The 25,526-nt window shown below is 40.7% G+C and overlaps 1 protein-coding gene and 1 long non-coding RNA gene across 3 annotated transcripts in view; one reads left to right on the top strand and one right to left on the bottom strand.

The window, feature by feature from the left end:
- kazna (kazrin, periplakin interacting protein a) overlaps positions 1 to 25,526 on the bottom strand; it is a 193,094-nt gene that overhangs the window by 154,030 nt on the left and 13,538 nt on the right. For both annotated transcript variants that reach the window (XM_031286147.2, XM_031286148.2), the window contains exon 2: positions 11,937 to 12,094. In XM_031286147.2, coding sequence (XP_031142007.1) covers positions 11,937 to 12,094 — 158 coding nt within the window. The remainder of the gene's footprint in view (positions 1 to 11,936; positions 12,095 to 25,526) is intronic.
- LOC116040644 lies at positions 1,442 to 19,618 on the top strand. The gene is made up of 3 exons (XR_004102725.1): positions 1,442 to 1,452; positions 9,454 to 9,460; positions 19,489 to 19,618. It is a non-coding gene; the product is annotated as an uncharacterized LOC116040644 (long non-coding RNA).

The raw sequence follows: 25,526 nt of genomic DNA, 5'->3' as shown, positions 1-25,526 counted from the left end.
GGGATACCGACCAGAGGACAGAGATCGGGGCTCTGCCGCACACACGCACGCACGCACGCAATTTAATTAATAATTATTTGTTTTAATAGGTTGTAGGGACAGGTTTGGGAGGGGAAATGGAATGGTTTTATTTTGTGTGGAGTGTAAAATCTTCTAAATAAATAACAAAATGTTCTAAGTAGATAGTATAAATAGGTTTGAAATTAGTTTTTACAACTGAAATTAATTTTTTGTTATAACAGAGGGAAAGTACTGAAAAAAGGTACCGTTGGGTTTATTGAATTGATTGAATTTCCCTCGAGTTCTGTATTCCGGGTCATTACAAACAACAATATATGCATTGTTAGACAGTCTAGTCTAATAGCATATAATACTCAATCCTTACCAAATGCTTTCATAGCCACAACAAATAAAAAGCATGCGTCAGATAATTATGAATCTTCATCAAAAGATAAAGGTTTTCTACAGTATTTTGCCTGTAAATAAGGTCATCTATGAGCCACTTATCTAGCAGTGTAGTGGATATACTAAATATAGTTATTACAGACTTCCTGCAGGTTTCACCAAGTCAAATTTAAGACTTTTTAAGACCTTTTTAAGACCATAATGAATGAAATTTAAGACCTTTATCACATCAACTGAGCCCTAAATTCAGTTTTTTCAAGCCAAGTATCGCTAAACTTGCGAAAGCTGATTTGCTGCAATATAAGTTGCATGTTGGTCTGATTTGTAGTCGTAATACAGCGAAATTATATTTGGACTAGCGAAAGAAAGACCTACAACACTATGGTTTAAAAAAAAAAAAAAAAAAAAGGGCATTAGAGGTAGTGTTGCATGGACATAGGAAAATTAAGACCTGTTTAAAAGTTTTAAGACCTAGAACACAATACTTCAGATAATTTAAGACTTTTTAAGGCCTAAAATTTAGATTTTTATGGCGCTTTTCCATTACATGGTACCAGCTCGACTCGCCTCGACTCTACTCGCCTTTTTTGGTTTTCCATTACGAAAAAAAGTACCTGGTACCTGCTAACAGGTACTTTTTTTAGTACCTCCTCAGTCGAGGTTCCAAGCGAGCTGAGGCGAGCCGAAAAGGTGACGTAAAAGCGACAGACGGGGGTGTCCTGAACAAACCTGCTATTTTAAACAGTTTAGCCAGCTGTTTTTTTTTTGCTGCCTCCAGCTTAATTTGAAACAAAATGTGTCTTCTGGCAACACACACCTTCGACGTTCTGTGTGTGTGTCGCGTTAGGTCACAGTAGTTTACTGCGGCGCCGCTTGTTTACAGTTCTGTGGAGGCTCCAGCAGAGCTTTCGCCGTAGCCTAACTACACACACACACGGCCGGCTCCACGCACACACCAGCGCACAAGTATAAACATCAGGCCACTTTTACACAGGCTACGGCGAAAGCTCTGCCTGGAGCCTCCACAGAACTGTAAAACAAACTCAAGTGGCCTGATGTTTATACTTGTGCGCTGGTGTGTGCATCGATACGGCATAACGACCAGCCACGCTGAGGCGGTACTAAAATCTGCAATGGAAAACGGACGCACAGTGTGTCGAGTAGAGTCGAGGCGAGTCGAGCAGGTACCATGTAATGGAAAAACGCCATTAGACTTTTTAAGACCCCGCGGAAACCCTGTATTGTGATCCCCTTTATCTGTACCAATTTACAGCCTAAAAAGGTCCTGTATCCCTAATGGGGTTCACAACCATTCAATCAAGATCTAGATCAAGCTGCAGCAGCCTTATCACTCAATACCAAAATCAAACACAAATGATTTAGGGAACCAATAAAGCCATTTCCCTGGGGAGGACAAGTGCAGTTTCAAGTCGAATCTATGAAAACATTTTGTTCTGGGTTAAATGTCTTTACTTACAGTAGCTGTTTACACAAATGTAACCTCACGCTTGTGTTTCACCATGAAGGATGCACATTTATCTTTCCCTATCCCAGGAGACCAGAAAGGACAGATGGTTATTGCTTCAGCTGTGTTCAAAGACCAGGTCTGGTGGTAGTCACAGAATCTCAAGCACTGCATTCTGGATCAATGCAGACTATTAGCCATGTTGTGGTGCTATTCCCATAGCTTGTGCATGTCTTTGTTAGAGCCAGACCTTGACCTCTGATGGAAAGGGTTAAAGCTTGTTGAGAGCAGGGCTTTGGAACTGTGCAGTGTGTTAAAGGCTTGCACAATCATCAGCTCTCTCCCAAATCAATAGACTAGTCATTTTCAGTTTTCACTGCAGAGAGGTTGCTGGAAACATGCCATTATTTATTCCATGTAATGGGTCTTTAGATGTAAGGTGAGTGGAAAGATGATCTGTGTCCCCAAAGACTTTTGCTGTGGGAAACTATTTACTGATATAGTGTTTTCAAGGATGTTAGCACAACATGTGAAAACACACTAACATATACCCCAAACAGTATAGTATATGTAGTATATTATACAACAGCACAAAAGACACGTTATTCAAATTAATTTAGAGTAGTGCATATAACTACCCTGACAAGCCAGACCCACATCAAGATGTTGAGTCTGGGAACTCACCATTGGCAGGGCTCAATCCGAGGGGCGGGATAAACGGTTGTCTTTCAAATTCCCTCTGCACGCAATAGGATAGAGCTACAACCAACCAGAGCAACGCTAGTTGATGGATTAAACTTTTGGCGTATCCGGCAAGCAAAACTCCTAACACATCTTCCTTTTTTAAGAATTACTTCAGTGCTTAACTCCAAGTCTTCCAGAGTCGCGGCCAAAGCAGATTCGAAAGACCGCTGTTCGCTAGCAGCAGCATCCATCTTCTTTGTTTTCAAGTAGCAGGGAATTAACGCAGAACCGTCGTAACTCTGCCACCCTTATGTTAAGCCCGCCCACCAACTCTATACACAATGTGATTGGCCTGACCAGAATTTGTTTTTTCCAGCTCACAAGCTAACGGGGAGTTGCTAGACTGACCCTAGACGCACATGCATCTAGAGTTCTAGGCTAGCATATAACATGAAATGAAGAAAACAAAATGAAGGATCCCATACATTTGGTTATGAAGAAATTATGACCAAAATATGTACTAAGCAGGGCATTTTATAGTAAAGAAAGAAATTTGCTCTGTGGTTGACAACCTTTCTTGTTTCTCATTGGTTGACATATGTGCTGGTACGGATGCATCAGCGATAAACTATTAGGGGCCAATATAATGTATATTCCCTGCCGATTCATGCCCTCAGGCTCTACTGTGCATCTGTGTATCTTTAGTTTGTGCAACTGTTCTCTAAGTGTTGCCTGTTCATTCACTCAATGTTAGTTCTGAGACTTTAGCAATGTTTGGTGGTTGAGTTTCACTCTGATGACAGTCCCACTCTGATATAGGATGCAAATTGCAAAAAGAGTGTATTTGGTCACAAGCTGAGAGAAGTAATTACCATACATGTCAGGTTACAGAAAATATTGAGGTAATCTAGCAGAATAATCTTTAATGCAAGCCAAAAGTTTGTTTTCCCAACAAGTCTAATTCTCTCTGTACAGTATGTGAATTGACTTTTAACTGGTCATTGTCGATGTAGGCTTCCGATCATGTAATATCATGCTTTTTTAGAAATCCATAGTTTTTAAGAGTCAGGTCAGCAAGATTTAAAGCAGTGACCTCATTCATTCCAATGAGATGCTGCTGCAGCTCCAGCTACAAAATTCTGAACCTGGCTCAACTTTTGCCACAATTCTCCTGTTTACCTGACAATCTCTAGCTATGTTTCCATCCACACGTTTTTATCCGAATTAAGTGATATCGAATGAAAAATGCCTTATGGAAACAGTAAAATTCGATTGAATTTCATGAATATCGACTCAAATGAAATACGTTCGGTCTCATCGGATTTTATCTTGATCGATATACGGCTTATGCGATAAACACTGATGGAAACGTTATTTGCCGAATGAATAATGAATTGCGATTAAGTTTTAGGTCATTTTATGGTTGCAACCCGCCACAAAACAAAGAAGACGTTTTAGTTCATTTCCGCCCAGTATTTCTGCTGTTTGCACACATGGCGGGTGTCAACAAAGACAGATGTAAGTGGACAAACAAGGAGACGCACTACCGGGAGTGCCGACACAAATGTCCCTTATGATGCAACGATCGTCTACCACAGCCTGTAGTACGATTGATGGCCAGCCCTTTCTATTGACAAAATCCCTGTAGCCTTCAGCCCCCTGCTGAAGGCTACAGGGATTTTGTCTAATGGGGACGTGAGTCCCGTCTATTGCGCCATACACCTGTGGCACAAGGTGCACTCTGGAGTTACGCAGCGAGATATCATGCGCCTCATCCACTCTAGGTAGGTATATATACCTTGGCATCATCCTCGTTCGTATGGCATTGCACACGGCGTAAACACACTAGTGCACGGTGGTTTTGCTGACTCCAAACATTTCGCCTACCACTCTGTACTCTGCGCATGTAGCCAGTTTGTTAAGCGCAATGGCGATACGCTTCTCGGTTGGAACCGGAGGGCGATAGCTTGCGACATCTGGGGAAAGGGACGGGCCAAAAAAATTACACAACAGGTCATATGTTGTCTTTGTCATCCGAAAATGCTTCAACCAAAGGGTTTCCTTGAAGTGTCTCTGAACCACGATCTCCCAGAACTGTTTGGAGCGCTGTCGTTCCCACACCACAGTCCGCCTCCGTTGTTGTCGGGCATTTACGTGCATCTGCATCATCATAGCAATGTGTTGATAGTGTCGTTTTCTTATTATAGCTTGATATGTCGCTATCAGCTGGCACATAAGCACTATTACAACTTGTGCAATATTGATCATTTGTTGGTAGATGGCATGATCCATTTTGTCTAGCAAAACTTTGTTCGCAAAAGTTAGCTTGAAAGTTGTGCGATTCAGTGCGAAAATGAATGGAAACACCTTAAAATGTCTAAAATCAATTTGATATACCAATTTGATCGCAAAACAGCATGTGATGTCATTACGCACAGGTTTTTATTCGCTTTAAAGCCGTTGGATGGATACACACTTTCACCAGCTTTATTCGCATGAGTTGTTTTTTTTACCGAACTTCAGATAATTCGATTGACAAGTGGATGGAAATTTAGCTACTGTGACAGAGGATAAAAGGACTGCTGTGGTGAGTTGTAAAATCCTTCCTTATTATTATTAACTGCTGTGCTTTGTTGTAGCATCTAATAAGCCTTCAAATTCAGCTTTTATATTGTATTTCATCAATGCTGCTCCTTGTAATATCTAAACAGCTGGTAACACACATGAAGGGGGATATAACAAAGTATAAAGATTTTCATTCCTTTTTTACACATTTAATGATAATGTGTGTGACTTCCCACATGGATTATCAGAGTTCAAGTAGAAGTTAAGGATACAGTTTCTTACATTATATTATTTCCTACTGACTCATGACAATTATCATACCATTAGTGTTTTACTATGTCAGAGAGCTCTTTTCTCTGCAGGCAACATTCAGAACTGTATTCTCATAATGATATGTTTTTCAATTTATTCCTTACAAGATAAGACGTAAATTTTCACTCAACATATAAGTCCACCAGCTAGAGGAGTAATATCATCCATCTCGCACCCACAATTACATTTTTGTGTGCTGAAAGAAAGAGAAAGATTGCAAGTAGCAGATAAATAGTTTAAGACAGTTTTATGTATTCCTTCTGGATACTATCTACTCAATTATTGATATATCCCTGAGCATTTCATTAAGTGCAACGCTCTTGACCGCAGCAGCATTAACAATGGCAGTGGTTGGACTTTGTATGAGCACCATCGCTGCGAATAACATTTACCGAGTTTGGGCAATTATAACTTTGAGGAAAGGCAGACAGAAATAAGAATAGACTAATCGAAAATGTAAAAATCACAAGAGACTTCTAAACAAATGACCTCAAGTTCAAGCTTCCTGCCTTTGATATGAGAGAATCACTTTTCAAATTCAAACAACACACTGAAACCATGAACTCGGGCGAGTAAATTTGAGTATTATGAAAATACTGCTGGATGTTTTTACAGCAGAGTTAAACCCAGGAAAGACTCTGGCTATTTCCAACAGAAGATGAAGACAAAACTCTCTTTGAACCAAATTACCCAATTTCCATTCTCATTTGTCACACTCTGGGATTGAGCTGGGCCACAATAAGCCATCACCATAGTAGCACATGGCAGCATATCTGGCTGTCGCTCATTGGAGCCGGGCCTATTAGACAGGCCTGGTGGAGTCAGAGGAAGGGCTGAGAGGGCAGATGGGACTAAGGGGATGTATTATGTATGGGTAAGAACCATGCTCTGGAGGGCCAGCTGAGGCCCCAGTCGGAGAGAGACAGAATGACCCCGCCAGACCCATCACGCACTCAGCCCCTCCCCCCAGTCCTCGGAGACTGTGGGCAGCCTGCGCTCTTCCATGACCCTGGGCACAGGTCCAGCACTAGTGGTTAATATATGGAAGTCAGTCCTTTTTGTTGAAATATTAATTTGGAGACAGGATAGGCATTTGATACAGTCTCAGTCTGAGGTATACGATATCTACATTAACTGTAGATATCGGGGATTATTACGTTAGCATATGCTGTCATGTAAGCCGTGTTAATTGTTTTTTGGCCACATGGGGGTAGGAGAACAAGCAGTAAACACAACATTGACTTTTTATCAATTTAAAAGTTGATACATGTAATATACTGCACATGTATGACACGCACATGTTAGAAAAGCCTATTTACATGGAGCAGACATGGAGCAACATTAGCTTTGGAAATGAGGTTGATGAGAGCACTGAGACTAAGCTATCAAACCAAAACAATGAGCATGAAGACAAAAATGCTACATGGAGCTGAGGGTAACTACAGAGTTGGGTGACAATTTGTCTGTGGGTTCATCACTACGAGTGACACCCTTTTACATTACACATCATTTGACCTACTATTAATATGAAAATAGTGCAGCTGTATGATAAAATTACCACACAAACAAATAAATACTGTAATCATGTCACCGAGTTCAGAAAAAGAGGACTTCTACAATACTTACTTGTGAAGTTAAGTTTGTACACTTTACAGCCGTACAACATTGATCCTCTCAGAATAGCCGGCAATGCCAGCAATATTGATTTGCTCTGTGGTCAATACGTATTAAAAAGGGCTCACAATTACCGCCTTTTTGTGAAAATTTCATTACATGAAATATTGATCCGATATGTTTCTATATTCATTGTTTTTAGCTCTAAAATTGTGTGCAACTTTGTTCTAGTAAAGAAAGACATGAATTTGCTTTGCTCCTTCTGTAAGAGTGACAGACGTGCCTGCAGCTCTGCGCTGACCATTAGAGCAGAGTGGAGGTCGGAGAGGGTCAGATAGATCTTATTTATCAGTGTCACCACTCAGTCACTGTCAAAGTCACTTTTAATGGCCTCCAATCTGCGTCCATGTCCCCTCTGTGCTCAAACTCTCTCTTTCCTTCCCCCCGTTCCCCTCCACGGATGACTGACAGCACAGCTAATGTTGTCACAGCCGGGTACAGCACGGGAAGGGGAGTTAGCGAGAGGGTCGGTGGCAAAAGCTCAGCAGCCAATCTCCTCCCAGCTTGACTGCAGGATACACAACATATGGGCCATTGGAGAAAAAGAAAGATCCACACGGAGCTCCTCTGCAGCGAGCGGTCTGTTGCAGGACAATAGTAGTGGTTTGTTAAAATTGCCATGTTCTAATGCTATGTCATGGTAAAATTGAGAAAATGTGAAGGAAGATTTAAGAACCTGAAGGTTTTCAGAGATTTGTGGTCAACTACCTCTGTGGGCCCTATCTTGCACCCGGCACAGCACAGCACAGCGCAAAGACCGACGCAGTTGTCAATTTCCCGTCCAGCGCCCACGTCATTTAAATAGCAAATGCACCTGCGCCCATCTGTGCGCCCATGGGCGTGCTGGTCTTACAGGGAGGTGTGTTTAGGTGCATTCTTGGCGTATTGATATCTTGAGGCAGCGGAACGTGATCGTGCCATTGACCAACAAAAACCTGGTCTATAGTCAATAACGCAGCATTTCTTGTGTGTCTAGGCTCAGTGCGCACACTATGCTTATTACACACACAGGGACATGCAGCAGCACACAAACATGCGAAAGATTAAAAATAAAAATATTACAATGTTATATGATCTGCTCGCATGCTTTCACTTCACGCACGAGCAGATCAGTTTCTTCTCCTGAAAATCTCTCCTTCTTGCTTAGCAAATTCGCCATCATAATAACAAAGGTACAAATGTGCCTGGCTTTTAAAGGGAATGGGAGATGACACTCTGATTGGCGCTTCACGCCATGCGCTTAGATCATTGAAATAGGGCCCATTAAGTCACTGTTTCAAAGCTGGTGTGGTGCGCCCCCCTCAGTCACTGCAGAACTGCAGGTGATCCGTCAAGGTGGAAGAAAAACAAATTAAAGTGGCAACCAATTTCATTTGATCACAGCCAGAAATACACAAAAAAATCTGTTGCAAGTTAATTGTAGCAAACCATAGTCAACTTTATTCAAATAAAACGTAATTTTCCACAAAATAGCGGCTAGTAAAGATGCTGAGTGGCTAGTAGCTTTTGGAAAACCACTAGCCACACTGGCTGGTGAGCAAAAAAGATAATGTCAAGCCCTGTATGTATAGCTCTTGTGCAACATTGATTTTTTAAAACTTATAATATACTTTTAATTATTCATCATTATTTAGCCAAATTTGACAGTCATGATTATCTAATTAGTGTAAAACTATTTTCTGTCTAGTCTTATAATTCTTTTTCACCACGTACATATGTGGGTCTATATTAAAATGTTTTATTTTGTTATTAAACAAATATTTTCATTAGCCAGAGTGTTTTCTCAAAGTAGTTGGTTATCGCTTGGGGATTCGTGAAATCAGGGATTTGGCATTTGGTGTGGCATTAAACAGAAAATGTCCATGAACATTTATAAATAAACTTTTAAAAAATGCCAGGGATTATTTGTCCAACCATCTAATGTCTGGAGACCACATTTTGAGGTTTTCCATGACCAAAGAAACCATCAAATTAATGTAATATTCAATTATCTCATGTTTTGGACATGAATGTTTTCTGTTCTGCCATCACCATGTGTTACATACTACAGTTTGGACCTGACAAATTAAATATACAGATTTTTTTTTTATGCTCCCCATATTGACACATTAGCCACTTTATACTGCACCTGAGCTTCTGTTCTGAGGAAACAAAAAAAGGGGCAGTAGTCCTTTCTGATTCTGACACCTGCTTCATGACATTTCGCTTGTGCTATGACTAAAATGAAAAGAATAACGTTCAAAAGATGAGAAGTACCTGGACTGTGAGTAAATTAACAAGACAGAGTCTGCTGTGTTGTTAAAAGAAAGATGGCTACCTGTCTTTTAGAGGGAGAATGAGAGATAAAGTGATAAAGTCAAAAAAAGAAGGAGAAAGGAGCATTCAATGTCAGTCAGCAGTCACTCAGTTGTCTCTACGTCCCCTGTCCCGGTGTGCAAATGCATTTTCCTCGAGCACTGATCATTAAACACACTTTTTTAGCCTCACAGAGAAATAGACGTGAGACTTAGAGAATCAAAGAGACAGAAATGCTAACTAGGTACTTTGTTGCGATCTGTGTGGTAACCCATTTTAGTTTGATATAAATGATAACATAAAAAATGGCCTACCAGCAAGCACTTAAAGCCTTGCAACCTAGTTCATGACCATTTTTATTCAGCAACATCTGTTACACTGTAGCTCATACAGTACATTTTCCAGCACAAATTAATTTGTATTTGTGTGAGGGAATACAAATGACACTGTAACCAATTAACACAACAAGCATATGTGCATTAAATTGCAAACAGCTCAATCACACTCTTGACACTGCCACTTCATCAGGCTGCATCTTCCCTCCCCTAATTGGAGCTCGTAGGAATCCAGCCTCTCATCTCCTCCTCTTCCCTCACAAAGGTTATGGGAAATTATCGGCAAGAACATGAGCGAAACAAGAGGAGAAATCTCAGGGAGAGAGATGTAGGAGAGAGGGTGCCAATGATATCGTGTCCCCATCGTCTCCATTTGACGCAACAATAGGGGTTCAGCAAATTCATTTATTAACCAAAGCTGCCACGCTAGCAGTACACAAATATCAATCCTCAAACATTTTCACAGCTGCTTACTTGGGTGATTGAAAATTCATTTTATGGACACTGGGGTCACATCTGAATAAGAGCACTTGGAGGATAATTCAGTCAAAGAGAGGGAGGGGGACAAGAAAAAGCACATTAACTGTTAGAATACTTTCTAGCACAATGTTCTGTTCAGTGGATCGTCATCACACTGAGGGAATTTAAGTGGCAATTGAATCTGATGGAGGAAATGTAACCTTGTTGTTGCACCCCTATTACACAAAGTCAATATTTTCATTTCATCTGAGGCCCTATGTCGGAGCAGCTCACAAATAGCATTCTGTGCCTTTGCAAACAATTGTGCAAAATGAAGCATGAAGTGTACTCCTACACCACGAGGCTGCCAGGTATTGGCACAAACTAGGGTGTTCTCTGTCGTAGTTTCATAAATTCAAGTGTCTTTTCTGACCTTTGTTCTCCGAGATCGCATTAGCCAGCAGTTTATAAGGTGGATTACATGTGTCTTGTTTTACGTCAGTCCGAGATAATCTCACAGCATTGCATAAAGGTCTGCAACTAACAATTATTTTATTCCATTATTAATATATCCATTATAATTTATTTTATTTCATTATTTTTTTTGATTTATCGAGCAATCAATCACTTAGTCTTTAAAATGTCCGAAAATAGTAAAAAAGAAACAAAAAAAGAATTCCCATCACAACTTGCCCAAGGTGAAGTCTTCAAATAACATATATGTCAACCACTTCAGACATCTTTTTTAACACCATAAAGATTAGTGCCATGATCACACCATGAAAGTGGCACAGCAAGAATTCACTCAAAATAGATTGTGCTAGAAGGTGGGGACATTGGCTGCATCTCATTACCCTTATTTGATAGCTCCTCAACTCCTCGGTCCAAGGCTGAACGGGAAGTTGTTCTGTCCCTCCTCGGTGAAGGCCGTCTCAAAGCCCTTATTTCTGCCCCGAGGACAGAGGAGCTAGGATCGAGGAGGGATCATCGAGAAGCTATAGGTGAGGATACACGAGAGCAGCCTGCCTGGAAGCCGTGCAGCTAAAGGAGTTGCTAACAACGCCCAATGAATTCATGTGACAATTCAGAGGAAAGGACCTCTCATCTCTTTAAAACACTTTTGCGGGCACCTGGATAGCTCACCTGGAGAGTGCGCACCCATATAAAGAGGCTTAGTCCTCGACGTAGCGGTCACGGGTTCAACTCCGACCTGCGGCCCTTTGCTACATGTCATTCCTCCTCTCTCTCCCCTTTCAAGTCTAAGCTGTCCTGTCAGAAATAAAGGCTTAAAATGCCCCAAAAATAATCTATAAAAAAAGAGGAAATGGAGGACTCAAGGAGGCAATTAAAGGGATATGAGATGCAACCATTGTGACTTCATCCAGGACGTATTGCAGAGCTAGGATGAATGCTTCCACAGATGCAATTGGTCAACAGCTTTTTTTTTACCCAAATTTGTATACGTGTGTATGTATAATTGTGCATCAAAGTTAAACTCTTCACATAAGCACTGCAATAATGTACTTAACCACCATCACTGATTGTGATGGTTTCATTTAAATTAATTAGTTTTGGTGAACATTTCTAGGACTCAGAAACTATACATGCTGGCGTGACCAACCAGTAATACCAGCCACCCTTCAACTCATCATCCATCCTGTATCCAACAACTATTTAGTGATGAGTCTCTTTCTCTAGCCACCTGCCTTCTTGTGAGCCAATGAATGTACTGTTACTTTAACCTGTGCATCCACGAGGAGGTGCCTCATCAGGGTCATGGACTTCTGCAGTGGCTCCTTCTCAGGAGGAGGAAAGACAGGCTGCTCCTGCTCCAGGGGCTTGGGTCCAGTCACCATGATGCTTGCAATCTGGTCATTCAGGCTGTTCAGAGACTGCACAGCTAGAGGGAGACACAAAAAAAGTCAGTTAACTTACAGAGCATTTGTTCCATTTGGATTTTGGTCATTAAAATATTAGTCATTTATCTGGTGAATTTACCTGGCATTACAAATGCCCTCCCTATCAGAGTGCAGGCAGGCTTAAAGGGATATTTCACCGTTGGAAAGATGAATATATCTTTAAATTGGGTCACTTATGTAGTAGAAATGTGAAAGTTTTTTAGAAATTGGTGACACAGCCGTAAATTTGCGTGGAATGTAGAATGGTTGGCATTTAACAGTCACAAACTACACCAGCAGTTAGCAGTTAGTTGGATACAAATCACCCCATTTCTGCACCAGTCTGTGTTAACACAGCCCACCTCCACTAGTCTTACCCGGCGACAGAGCAGCAGGCCTGATAGCTAGATAGTCACTGTCACACTGTTGTTCAGCCATGTTTCCACAACAACAAAAACACAGCAGTCTCAGAACTTGCGTTGGGAGTTTCGTTGAAGTTGGATATAGTTCAGTTCTAATGAGCGGACACTTGCAAGCAGGATTGATGGAACAGGTGGCCGGCTAGCGTCAGCTTTCCACCTAGCTGCTTTCCACTCCTGCACACCACTGTCGAGGTCCCTTTCCCCGGCTAGTGGCATTGGGTGACACCGCAGGCTGAGGTGCTGGTCTCTGTAGCAGGCGAAACTCGCGTAGTGTGTTGAGTATTCCGTCTGTAATGAAGTTTCCTGCATATTCTCCGATCTGTACAAATGTATCCCGGTGGTACACATGTGCGGTAGTTTGAATGCACATAATTGTTGTAAAAGTTTTCTGCTGAAAAGACGGAGCTCCCCGTTAGCGAAGCTTCAAGATGGCTGACACTCATTTTGCTTTGGCAACCTTCGGGTAAAGACGACAGTCCAACCCCCTATGGGCAGGTTAAAAACATGCGGAAGTAGCTCCTACTAATGGCTTTAGTCTATTGGCTCTGGGCAAAAAATCTTCCGATGACGCAAAAATCTTTCCAGACCCACAATACAGAGATCTCTCGCCTCAGGGGGACATGAGGGAGGGAAGCACGGTCATTCGAAAATACTACCGCGTTTCTACTGATACAAAGCTTAATGCTAAATCGGTGAAGTATCCCTTTAAGTGCATCATAAAATGCTTTCTATATCAGAGCGCAATTTTACACACACACACACACACACACACACACTTCTTCTTTTGTGGATCTATTGCCAGCCTCTTTTTGAGCAGGAACAACAGAGATAACACAGTGGAAGAACACGGTTTCCTCCTGTCACACTGTCACTGACTTTCTCTGTCAACGCCCTTTCTGCTCCAGAATGTTCCATGTCGGCCTGAGAGCCATCCTGTTTTTGTTTCCCTGTTCTTGCCCTTGTGTGTTCCTGGCAAACCTCTCCTTTCAGGTTTCCTCTCCAGCTAGGTTTCCACATAAAAAAAATAGCCAGCACTACTGTACTTCCTCATTCTCTCACACACACACACACACACACACGAACACACACACACACACACACACACACACACACACACACATCCTCAATCCGCTTCCATTTAACATGAATCCCCCTAAGTCTTTGAAAGGTCACCACAACTATTTCCTAGTGGGAGAAAAGCAATTTCCATATTTTTGTGCCTTTTTAGCATAAGTGTCTTTTGTATTTTTCATGTGCTGCTACAATAACCACTGATGTCTCATTATCGACCGTTCCAGCATTTAAACTTCGCTAAAACCTCAAACTTTGTCATTTATAAAGGGAGACAGAGGTGCATTGATCAAGGGTTGACCTTCTGTCCTGAAGTTATCTGATACAGACTCCTGAAACCTTAAATCTTGTGTTCTGCTGCAATCATGCACTGGCACATTTCTGCCAAATTAATATAGGCAATGTGCAAAATCCACATAGAGTAGGATAATTTTTAGGCCAAGGATCTGGATAGGGTCTTTTCAGGATGCAAATATAAAGCCTCTTTCACACACAAAAGCCTACGCAAAAAAAAAAGAGTGAGAGCATAGATTAATATATTACATAACCAAAAAATTATTTCACCGTGGCTGACATTTCCAAGCAAACAAGCTTTGAGTAGAACATTTGACAAGTCGGCACTGAAGGCGGCAGAGATAAGAAGGGAAAGAGGGGGCTGAAGAGGAAGACTGTGTCCCCTCGAGGTGAGAGTTGAGCAGACATCAGATGTTTGAATACATGAGTTGCCTGGTTGTCGTCTGAGTTCACCTCTCTGAACAGTCTCAACTAATAATGGACTACAGTAAGCTGGTGAGTGTTCTTATACATTTACTCAGTTTATATCCAAAAGTGGTTGATTAAAAGACAAAAAGCCACATTTTCTCTTCCTGCTACTTTCAGCATATCTTTCCTGAAGTGGAAACAACACAGAAGCACATTAGCAATTATGTATGAAGCCTCTTCTCTCCTCCAGTCCTTTGGCAGATGTGATTTTAGCTGCTTACTCTTAGTGCCCTCTACTGGCCAATTAATGAACATGCAGGCACTTGTGAATCCAAAACTGTGTAATATCCTTATATATCCTGAAAACACAAACACTGAATAGGTGTGGCTTTTGCAAGGCAGCACAGCTTTAAGGTGTTTGTGAAATAATTTGACGTCAAACATAAAGAATGCAGAAGCAAGGGAGCCTGGGTAGCTCACCTGGTAGAGCACACACCCACATATGGAGGCTCAGTCCTTGACGCAGTGGCCGTGGGTTCATCTCGACCTGCGGCCCTTTGCTGCATGTCATTGCCCCTCTCTCTTCCCTTTCATGTCTAAGCTGTTATGTCACATATAAAGGCCTAAAATGCCCAAAAAATTATCTTTGAAAAAAAAAAAGAAGGGCAAGCAGATAAGAACGGGGTGGAATACTGTTGTGTGCTTTGGATCATTTTTTGTAGAGCTTGTTCAGCCATCTACGCTCTGAATAACCAGAAGCATGTTCCACACTGTGTAATAAATAGGGTTGGGTATTGTTGGGTTTTTTCCGATACCGGTGCTAAATCGATACTTTTAAAACGGTGCCGGTGCCTAAACGGTGCCTGAACCGAAATATATATAATATATTTATAATGTGCAATATTTATATTATATAGTATAGTATATATACAAAATTTATAATATAAAATATAAAAAAGGAGCACAAAACGACAGTTGGCGACATTAAAGAACAGTTTGTTTATTGCTAAGGCCATATGGTCAAAATGAAATGATTGATTAATAATGTAATAACAATAACTTATAACAATGACTTATTTCACCAGTAAATTGCTGGTAAATGACAAAAACAAGCACCAGATGGGAAAAGGGTATTTTACAATAACTTAAAATGCACCACAAGGCTGGCGAGTTTCAAGTGTGTGTTGTTTTTCCGACAACGGCAGCTGCAGTCAGACTGTTACGTCCGGTGTTGGAATCCTCTACAGGGAAATACTTTACACCGTTTAACATAAGCTGTCAGCATTTTAACCATTGTGTTTAATCCAGCTACTAGCTAACGGTAACGTAGCGTCCTGTGCAGCGATGCTTCTGAAAACAAAAAAAAGTCAAGCCCCGAAATGAGGAACCGAAATTTTCGTTTTTATTCGGTCTCGTTACTACCGTTCACGTCGGAACCGGTGCCCTATTGGCACTGCGTTTCAGTACCCAACCCTAGTAATAAATACACAGATTTTCGTCATAGGGTAGGCTTTGATGTTGTTGTTTTTTAGATTATTTTTTGGGGAATTTAGGCCTTTATTTTCATAGGACAGATGAAGACATGAAAGGGGAGAGAGAGGGGGAATGACATGCAACAAAGGGCCGCAGGTCGGAGTCAAACCCGCGGCCGCTGTGTCGCGGAGTAAAACGCTATATATGTGCGCGAGCTCTATCAAGTGAGCTATCCAGACGCCCGGCTTTGATGTTTAAAGAAAAAAGAACTCCCAGCGGCCACTTTATTAGGTACCCTGGTAGCTCAGCAATAAATTCTACCTTTACAAAGTTATTAATGTTAATTCTTGATTGATACTGTCTGAGAGGTATTCATTTAAATATGTTTATTATTGAGGTTATGCTGCTTTAGTTTTAGCTAGGTGTACCTAATAAACTGAAACCTAAAAGTGTAGTTTGCAGTGGTGTTACACTTGACTGCATTCAATTTAAATGTGTTTCCAATATCCCTCCCCCCCTAATGGTTGTAAACTGGGGTGGGCAAAACATTAAAAACACCTCAATTAAATTATTATATTAGTCTAAGCATCAATTAATTAGTCAATCGACAAAAAAAATGATCGGCAACTATGCAAGTCATTTTTAAAAGTAAAAATGCCAAAAATTCACTTCACTTCTAAAATAGGAATATTTGCTGGTATGAGCATACATTTAGTATCTTTAAGGTTTAGACTTCTGCTCGAGCAAATCAAGCGTATTGAAGACGTCACCTCGAGCTTTGGGAAAATGTGATGGACATTTTTCATTGTTTTCTGATATTTTGTAGACCAAACAATGAATTCATTAATCAAGAAAATAATCAGCATATAACGCAATAAAGAAAATAATTGGTAGTTGCAGCCCCATTCTCAATTTTATTCTCAAATTTAGTCCAGTTCACCACCACTGCAAACTGTAAACTCCATAATAAACATAAATTAACACCTCTCTCACAGTGTCAATTAAAAACTAAGCTTATTATCTTTGTAACGGTAGAATTGATGGCTGAGCTGTTGTATTGGATTGCATTAGATCTTACAGATGTACCTAATGAAGTGGCAACTGAGTTTATGTCATAAATTGAAATATAACTCACAGTGTGATCATGTTATCTATTCACGAGAAATCAAAAGGCTTCATTGTAGTATGAGTGATGAAGACGTTTTAAAACAGATTCGACAAATTGCCACTGTAGTGTAAATATCATTGATCAATTAAAATCAATAGCCATTGATCATGAAAGCTACACTATGCACTGAAATCAATATAGATATTTTTGCTGCAGTACGATGGGTCTCACACACACACAGTAACCTTTACCCTGTTTAACATCAAATATTGATTTTCCAGTCTCCAATACTGCGATCATTAAGCCTTTAAAGCACACAAGGTACGAACCAATAGTTTGGAAGCATTACGCATAATTTCATAGACAAACTATTAAGGAGCACACAATTAATACTTTTCTTAAAAGGTGTGTTTCCTCCATGTGTCTCAACAATCTTTGTCTACAAAGTGAAATAGATTTCTCATACAGCTTCCATTCAGGAAATCTGAAAGCTGATGAAACAGAGGCAGGGATATGGAGGTGGGAAGGGAAAAAGAAAGCTTAAACTGCAGTAGTTAGGTTACAATGAATGGAAAGAAAATTAAATTGTGATTCCAGCTCAGCCCTTGCGCTTTTACTGTCTCCTTTCTTCTTTCTGTGATCTGTCATTTTTTTTCCATTGGTGTCTCGCCAGTAGGGCTGGGTATCGTTAAAGAATGTTCGATACCGGTACCGATACCAATACAGTGACTCCAATACCGGTTCCTAAACGATACCAATTTTATAAAACAAAAAGGAGGTTACAACATTACACATTACTGCACAAATGTTTTTATTTATTTTTCAGTGTACGTAGAGTTTTTCCTGCGTGCCTCTACGACGTGTAACATTAGACAGCCAATCACAAACATTATAAGTCTTGGTAGAAGCATGCTGCATGCTTACTGGCTCACTGACTCGATGAGATTTACTCCTTAGGTATTGAAATTGGGTATTGAATGATAAGGCATCTTTGGATACTCAATACTTTAGAGGCAATTCAGTCAGTGCCTAAAAAGTATTGAATTTTGGTACCCAGCCCTACTTGCCAGCATATAGTCAAATCTCAAAGTGCCTTACATGTTCTCCTATAGAGCAAGAACAGCACAACAAGTGACGAGGAGAGGCCACAGTGGCACCCCATCAGGCCTGTATCTGTTCAGGAGGAAGAACTCTAGGTGCCAGAGGGAATAAGATCACTACCGATGAAAAATGTTTGAAAGAATGTATGCAGCAAACCTAATAGGATAAGGTGCAGCAGTCAGGCTAAAGTCGAGATAAAAGGGGCTTATTTCATGGGAATTTTGGAGAAATATTGAGAAATATGTAGAGATGAGCCAAAAATCAATTTCTGGGGTTTCTGATGTCAGACTTACATTTGCTGCTATGCACTGAGCTGTACAAGGTCATACTCACTGACGTTCTTTATTTTGGTTTGAAGTTTTAAAAAACTTCACTTGACACTGCACATAATGTGTACGCAATGTGAAATAGTGTGCAATTGTAGTTCTACAGTAAATTTAAATTGTGTATTGTATAGTGATAGACCAATTATCGGCCAGTTTTTTTGGCAGTTTGCAAATTATCTGTATCAGCGTTTTATTTGCCTGATAACCGATAAAGTAAATTAATTAAAAAGTGCGCTACTTTGGCTCCGCTACAGCGCTGTGTCTGTCCCTCTGCTTCGATTTCACTCACAACTGAGTCTGATTTAATGTCCCGCCCACAACCCTATCTGACTATCTTTTACTGTGTATTATGTTGAAAGTTTCTAATGTATTAAATAATTGCTTAAAGCATTTAAACACAGTTTTGTGTGGAAGTTTGTAACATTCCATTCCAAATCTTAATATTGACTTAAAGATTTTCATTTTCACTGTATATGCATATCGGTTCAAATATCGGTTATTGGTTTCAATAACTACTAATAATCGGTATCGGCCTTGAAAAAACATTATCGGTCGACCCCTAGTATCATGTTCATTAACAAAAATGCATATTGAAAGAAGGGACATTTTACTCCCTTTGTAGAAAGTAGTGTACGTTTCAGTTCAGCTTATGAATAACATTATCATACATTTCTTATTCTAACGTATTCTTTAGAGTAGGGTTCTGGCACTACTTCACCTAATTGCGAGGCGATTCGGGAAGGGCAGCGGAAATCAAAGGTTCAGTAGGAAAAAGGGTGAACACACACAAGTATTTGGGCATTGTTTTTAATAACATGGCTTTGATCATGTTGACTTATTGATGGAAAAATTAGGTCCACGTGTATTGTATGAGGAAGTTGCAGTCTTTTAAGGTGAATACTGATGTGGTGAGAATGTTTTTTATGTCAGTGATATGTAGTGTTTGGAGTTACTATGTGGTGGGTTGGGGTGGGAATGCTGGGGCAACTGAGAAGGCCAGGATTGATAGAGTGACTAAAAGAGCTGGAAAAATGGTGGGAGAATTAAATACAGTGGATAAAGTATATGATGACCGCCTGGCAAAAATGACACCGAAAATAACGAGGGACCAGGGTCACCCTCTTCATGGTAATTTGACTGGTAGGGTTATGGAACGTAGTGGTAGGCTAAGTCCTCCTGTGACACGAACTAAGCGGTATGCTCTCTCTTTTATACCTCAGGCTATCAGACAGCACAACAAACACTTTAAACGTACATTTTTATAAATTCTGTACTGTATTTATGGTCTATTTGTATTGTATTTATGCTCTATCTTTTTTGGGCATTAAGGCGGGTATGAACACTGTAATTTCCATTTCTATGGATGAAATAAACTTGACAATCTTGAAGTATCAAAGCTCCACCAGCATTTCAAGTACTGGGTAACAACTTTTTTAAGAAACTATTATTTCATGATAAAGTTGCTATTAATACTACAGGTGTTGCTGGAATACTCACTATGTTTTTTCAAAGCGGTGGCGGACTTGTTGACACACAGACGAACACAGCGTCCCTCTTTCATTCCTTCAACCAACTTCTTGAAAAGGTCGGCGTAGCGATGTGTGCGCATATCCAAGTCTTTGATCATGTTTAAAAGTAGATGTGTTTCTCCTTCTTATCGGGTCTGCAGCCTTGCAAACTGTTGGCTGGTTGGTTTGTGTACTGCAACCATAGCAACGCACTGAGCGGATCATAAGCCTGCGGTAATAACCCTGATTGAGACGCATATTCCGAATGCACTGTATATGTCCAAAGAATGCCTCTAAAACCCGAATAATACCGGAATATCCCACGTCTTAATCGGAAAATGCTATATTCGGAAAAAGGCCTTATTCAGAATATCCAACCGGAATATGCTGTTTACATGACCGGTATCAAATTCGGAATATTGTCATATTCGGAATAATAGTGGAATATTGGTGTGCATGTAAACTTACTGACTGATACTCTTTGGAGGCTATTAGAGATTAATAGGCTAGGTGGTGGCTAGGTGATGAATATATATGGGCTCAGTATTGGATCTCAATATCAACCAAAATGTGTCTGCATCACTGTCAAGCATCACTGTAAGTAACAAAACCTGACATTGAATGCTTAGTCAGATTCTTATTTTGTTGTATACCGGTAGATATTCTAAGTTTAGATATTTCCCCATTTAAATCATAACTCATACATTTTGGTTTTCTTAGGTACATTTTTTGATAACGGCTTTGTGTTAAGCAACATCATACACTGCTGTCTTTGAAGTTTTTCTTTTTGTTAAATAGTAAAAACAACCACTATGCAAGGAGTCAAATGGTAAGAGTTAAAGAGTTATTTTGCAATCAGAGGCATCAGTCCTGATCTAAGTGGAGTGGTTTCCAAACATCAGAAAAGTTAAAGCCATAGATGTTACTGGAGGGAATGCAGCATCTAAAAGCATTTCGACAAAGTAAATGATCTGGCTTGGTAGCAGTGCTATACAACACTGCCCCCTAATGATGGCAATAAATAAAACACCACAGTATGGACCACATGTCTCACAGCAGACATTTTGACTTGTCATAGTAGGAAAAGCACAGCTGAAATTGATAACCTTAACGATGGCTCAATTCCATCAAGTGTCCCAGTAAGCTATTTCAGTGAGTCAGCATGCACAACACCAGGGCCTCTCCTAAGAGGAATGCAGCCATCATTAATGGTTTTGAATACACCTGTGCTTTTCCTATTATGACATGTCAACATGTCTGCTGTGAGAAAGGTCTATTGGCCTATTGCTAATCTTAATGCCTGTGAGCTGACTATGTCAGATGGTTTACAGCCCTCCCACTTAATTTAATTACACTGTGAAATAAAGGTAAATCGATGAAATCACTGGTGAGAAACAATCCCAGGCCTCACGTCATAAAAGATGAAGATAAAAGAGAACACAACAATCTTTAAAATAATATCAAGTTTAAGTCTGTCTGTTAGAGTGAAAATACATGACCTGATAGGGATGTGATGTTTTCATGCTTAGCAATGTCTCATAAGGATACTTTGGATATCACATCGCCTTAAGTGATGTTATAACGGCTCGACACCTGATGTGTGATCACATGACGTTGAAGTGTTTTCAAAAGTTCTCTGGGGTTTTTCGACTGTCGAGGGTGGTGGGAGATATGAAAGTGGGCCATCAAAAGGAACCAAATACCTTCACTAAAAACATGGCACAACAAGCATCAGCATACAATATGCATGAATACGGTTGTCCTCCAAAGAAAAAAGTTACCCGGAAGGAAGGAAAAGAAAAGTTACCCGGTAAAGGATGTACTATAATCTGACTCATAAGGACACATATAGACACACGTGCACATTAGTGCTGAAATTAAGGTCAATTAGTCTATCAACAACAATTTGTATAACTGATGAATTGTTTAAGTCTTATATCATGCAAAAATGGGAATTATTTCCTGGTTGGAGTTTCTCAAGTGTGAGCATTTGCTGCTAACCCAAACATTCTGACATTTTATGGACTCATTTTATGGACTAATATGGACTAAGCTGAATACTGAAAAGAATCATTATTTGCAGCCCTACTCTGCATGCACCCATAAAACACGGCATAGAACAGAAATCGACACTCTTGAATAAATCACAGGTCATGAGTACATTATAACACCATAAACAGGTGGCACATACATGTATGTTCAAAACATGATGCATGTTTACAGGCATGTACACAAATGCACATCATGCCACCACAATTCCCACCTACAGTCCCAGCATGAGATTTTCAAGAGGCAGAGAAGGTATAAAGTGAGGTACACACATACTTTGTTTTGGTGGATCTGAACCCCGGGGGTTCTGTAGCTGTGAAGCAGAGAGCAGCAAGCAGAACTCTCATCTCTGCAGAGCTCATTAAACTCCACTAATCGTATCTGTTACCGCTGTAATAGGCGGAATAAAGGGAGAGAAGCAGACATTGGATGTGGTTTCCTGGAGGTGGTAAGCTGTGTGCACTTAAAAGCATGTGTGTGTGTGTGTGTGTGTGTGTGTGTGTGTGTGTGTGTGTGTGTGTGTGTGTGTGTGTGTGTGTGTGTGTGCGTGTCAGAAAAATCCAGTGCTGGCTCACCATATCTGTCTTTTTCTCTCTCCAGCAGAGAATGCATCCCCCTCGATGTTTCCCTTGTTTCTGCTGAGCTTTACATGACTGAAGCTCTCTTCTTTTCTCTGCCCTCATTCTTGTGTTTTTCTGCTGCAGTTGTAACAACATCCTCAATTGTTGAATGGATTACAGAGCAGCTTGAGCTCTCACTTTATTACAGAGAGCTAGAATGAAAAAAACGTATCTGATGTCTGAGCACAAAGGGACAGCAGCTGCAACATAATTGGACTAATGCTGTTTGTACATTAACTTCAGCTTCTAATGATGTAGCCTCATAAACACTGTCGGCACATAAACAGACTCAGGGCTCTAAAGTTAAAAGGAAAAGCCTCATGTCTAATGCTCTGTTGTCTCTAGTCAATTTTGATTTTGGTCACATTCAACACAAAGCTCTGCACAAACAGGAAGGATTCAACACACAGACCCCACCGCCAAAGTCTAGATGAGATTAAACAGTTATGTTGACTCAAAACTGTCTGGCTTGTATGCCTTGAAAACATTTGTGAAGTCCTTTCATAGATACTGGGTGGTCTAGGAGTGTGCTGTTCGCAGCGCTTCTCGAGAAGGAACTGTCTTTGTAGATGCTGTCAAAGTTTGGATCTAGGCCAAGTATCTAGAGGCTGAGGAATCTTTGCCGGTGTTTGCTGTAAAAACAGACTTCTATTTGTTTATTGTATCTGCCCGACGTTGATGATTAAAATGTGAATCCCAGAATAAACACCTGCAACTGAAGTTTAAAGTTGAACTTCTGAGCACTCCACGAACATCTCACTTTCACGAGGCAGGATTTATGAATGCGGCACTCTTATTTTCTCTGCAACGCGGTGTGAATTTTAAAGACAAAAATGCTCTCGCTGTGAAATGATTTCAAATGCTCTATAATAGGATTATGCACTTTCTCTGAACTCACGGATGAAGAGTTAATGGCTAATGGAGAGTGCATTAGCAAAAACATTACGCCAAATGAAAGCAAAGGAACTTTTGAGTCCAACTAGAAACATTGGCCTTAATATTCTTATGGGTTTAGATCAAACTGAAAAACAACCTACTCCCACACATCAACCCCACCCCCCACCCCCACCTCTCGCAGACTTCCCCTCTTGATTTTTGAAATTGTAATATTCATGGGAGTGTTTTCAGTGGTGAAGGCGTTGGTCAGTGAAAATGCTGTGAATAGGAAGTATGGCAGTCTGTAATGTGAGTATCTGCCATACCACAGCTCCTCAAACTACACTTGAGAAGTCTGTACACTGGCACCAGGAGAGACGGGGGGGGGGCATGAATCACACTTGACAAGACCATTTCCTTTCACTGTCATCCCTGCTGATTTGGCTGTGGGGGCTGGAAGCTGCTGCCAAAACATAAACAAGAGGGATTACATGTATAATGACAGTCCTCCGTCAGGGTTTAGTGTTTAAGTTCAAACTGAATGTTGCGTTTCATCTGGGAACTTCCATTTAATGAAACGGCTTCAGTGGACCTGTGTCTAATTTAATGAGAAATAAATGGTTGCAGAGCACTACCAACTCAAGGAAACGCTCATTAAATTGCTGTGATATTGCCATTTCTTGTCACCCAAATGACAAAAAGCTTATTGTATTACTTTCTCATGGTATCTAGTCATGCAGAGAGTTTTGAGTTTTTTTGCCTAGGTTTCCACCCACCCCCCCACCAGAAAATAATTGGCAGATGTAGCACTATATGACTTTGTAGCTAGTCTATATTAGAGGTCGACCGATTTATCGGACGGCCGATTAATCGGCCGATTTTTGGCATTTTTTAACATAATCGGCATCGGCCAATATCCCAGTATATCAAGCCGATTAATAGGCAGGCGCATCTGCGGGCAGCCTAGTGTTAAAAACATGAATAGGCAACATTTTTTATAGCGTAACCAGACCAAGGGGGTAAGCCTCTCCTCGGACCGCAAACCTCCTATGGCGCCATTTTAATGCTACAAAGCGATCACCCCCCGTTAGCATTCCATTGACTGCCATTCATTTTGGCGCCACTTTGACAGCGAATAACTTTACATCTGAAGCGTTTAAAAACTCTATTTGTCCATTGTTTATTTCTAAAGAAACACGACAATGTATAAAAGGCTCCATTACCTTGTACCTCATGTTATGGCTCCGTAGTATACATTTTTATAAAAATAGGCTAACGATTGTGTCATAACCACGCGACTTACTGTCGCATAGTAGAATTACCATATAGTACAGGAGAAGCGCGCAGGCAGTTTTGTCTCACATTAGCTGTTTAACTGGAATTACTAATGTTAACTAGCATTTTAGTTAGCAATAATTAGCCTGTGCCTATGTTATCTCCTTACATATACCAACGCTCTCCGTCTCTGCTAGATTGGGAATGATTGAGATTTCTCTTGGCACAGCTACCAGAAGACTTACAACTTTCAGACACGTTGCTCACGTCACATTTACGTCGGCTCTCTCAGTTGGAGGCTGCGCAGTAACGCTCAGCGCTCACCGGAAAAGTGCTTCTAATGGCCTTCACTGGTCTCCGTCCAGAGCAACGGGGTCTGTTGGTCCACTCTTATATACTGTCTATGACCCAGACCAGCTGCCTCCAGCCCCTCCCCTCGTGAAGTCTTGCTGTGTGTCTGTGTCTCGCGTAGCCACTTCAGGCTCAGACGCTACCGTTAGTAGTAGCATGTTGCTGGTGTTCTTGCCTTGGGATTAACTATACTAATAAAACCGTACAAAACACCACGGTCACACCGCTGTGGAAGCTCCCCGAATGTCATTTATCAGAGTCTGGGTGTTACCCCTGTCCGTGGCAGTCTCATCCACTCCTATAACGGAGCTAACTGGAGCTAGCTAACCGCTAACGGAGCTAACCGAGCCTTCAGTTCTCCGTGCCTGTATCCATTAACTGCATCTATGGACTCGAGCACGAATAAAACCCTTAATTTTATTAAATTGGCTGGACGAGTTTTAAATTCCAACCAAGAGTTGTTTGAATGACAGAAATCTGCTCAGATAAGATCCTAATGAGGTCAACAGGACATGTAGCTAGGCTAACAGTAGGGTCCCCAAAACAGATAAA

This window comes from Sander lucioperca, chromosome 12 (genome assembly GCF_008315115.2).
Source record: "Sander lucioperca isolate FBNREF2018 chromosome 12, SLUC_FBN_1.2, whole genome shotgun sequence".
Lineage (NCBI taxonomy): Eukaryota > Metazoa > Chordata > Actinopteri > Perciformes > Percidae > Sander > Sander lucioperca.
Note: the sequence above shows the minus strand (reverse complement) of the source record. Positions and strands in the feature narration are given on the sequence as shown.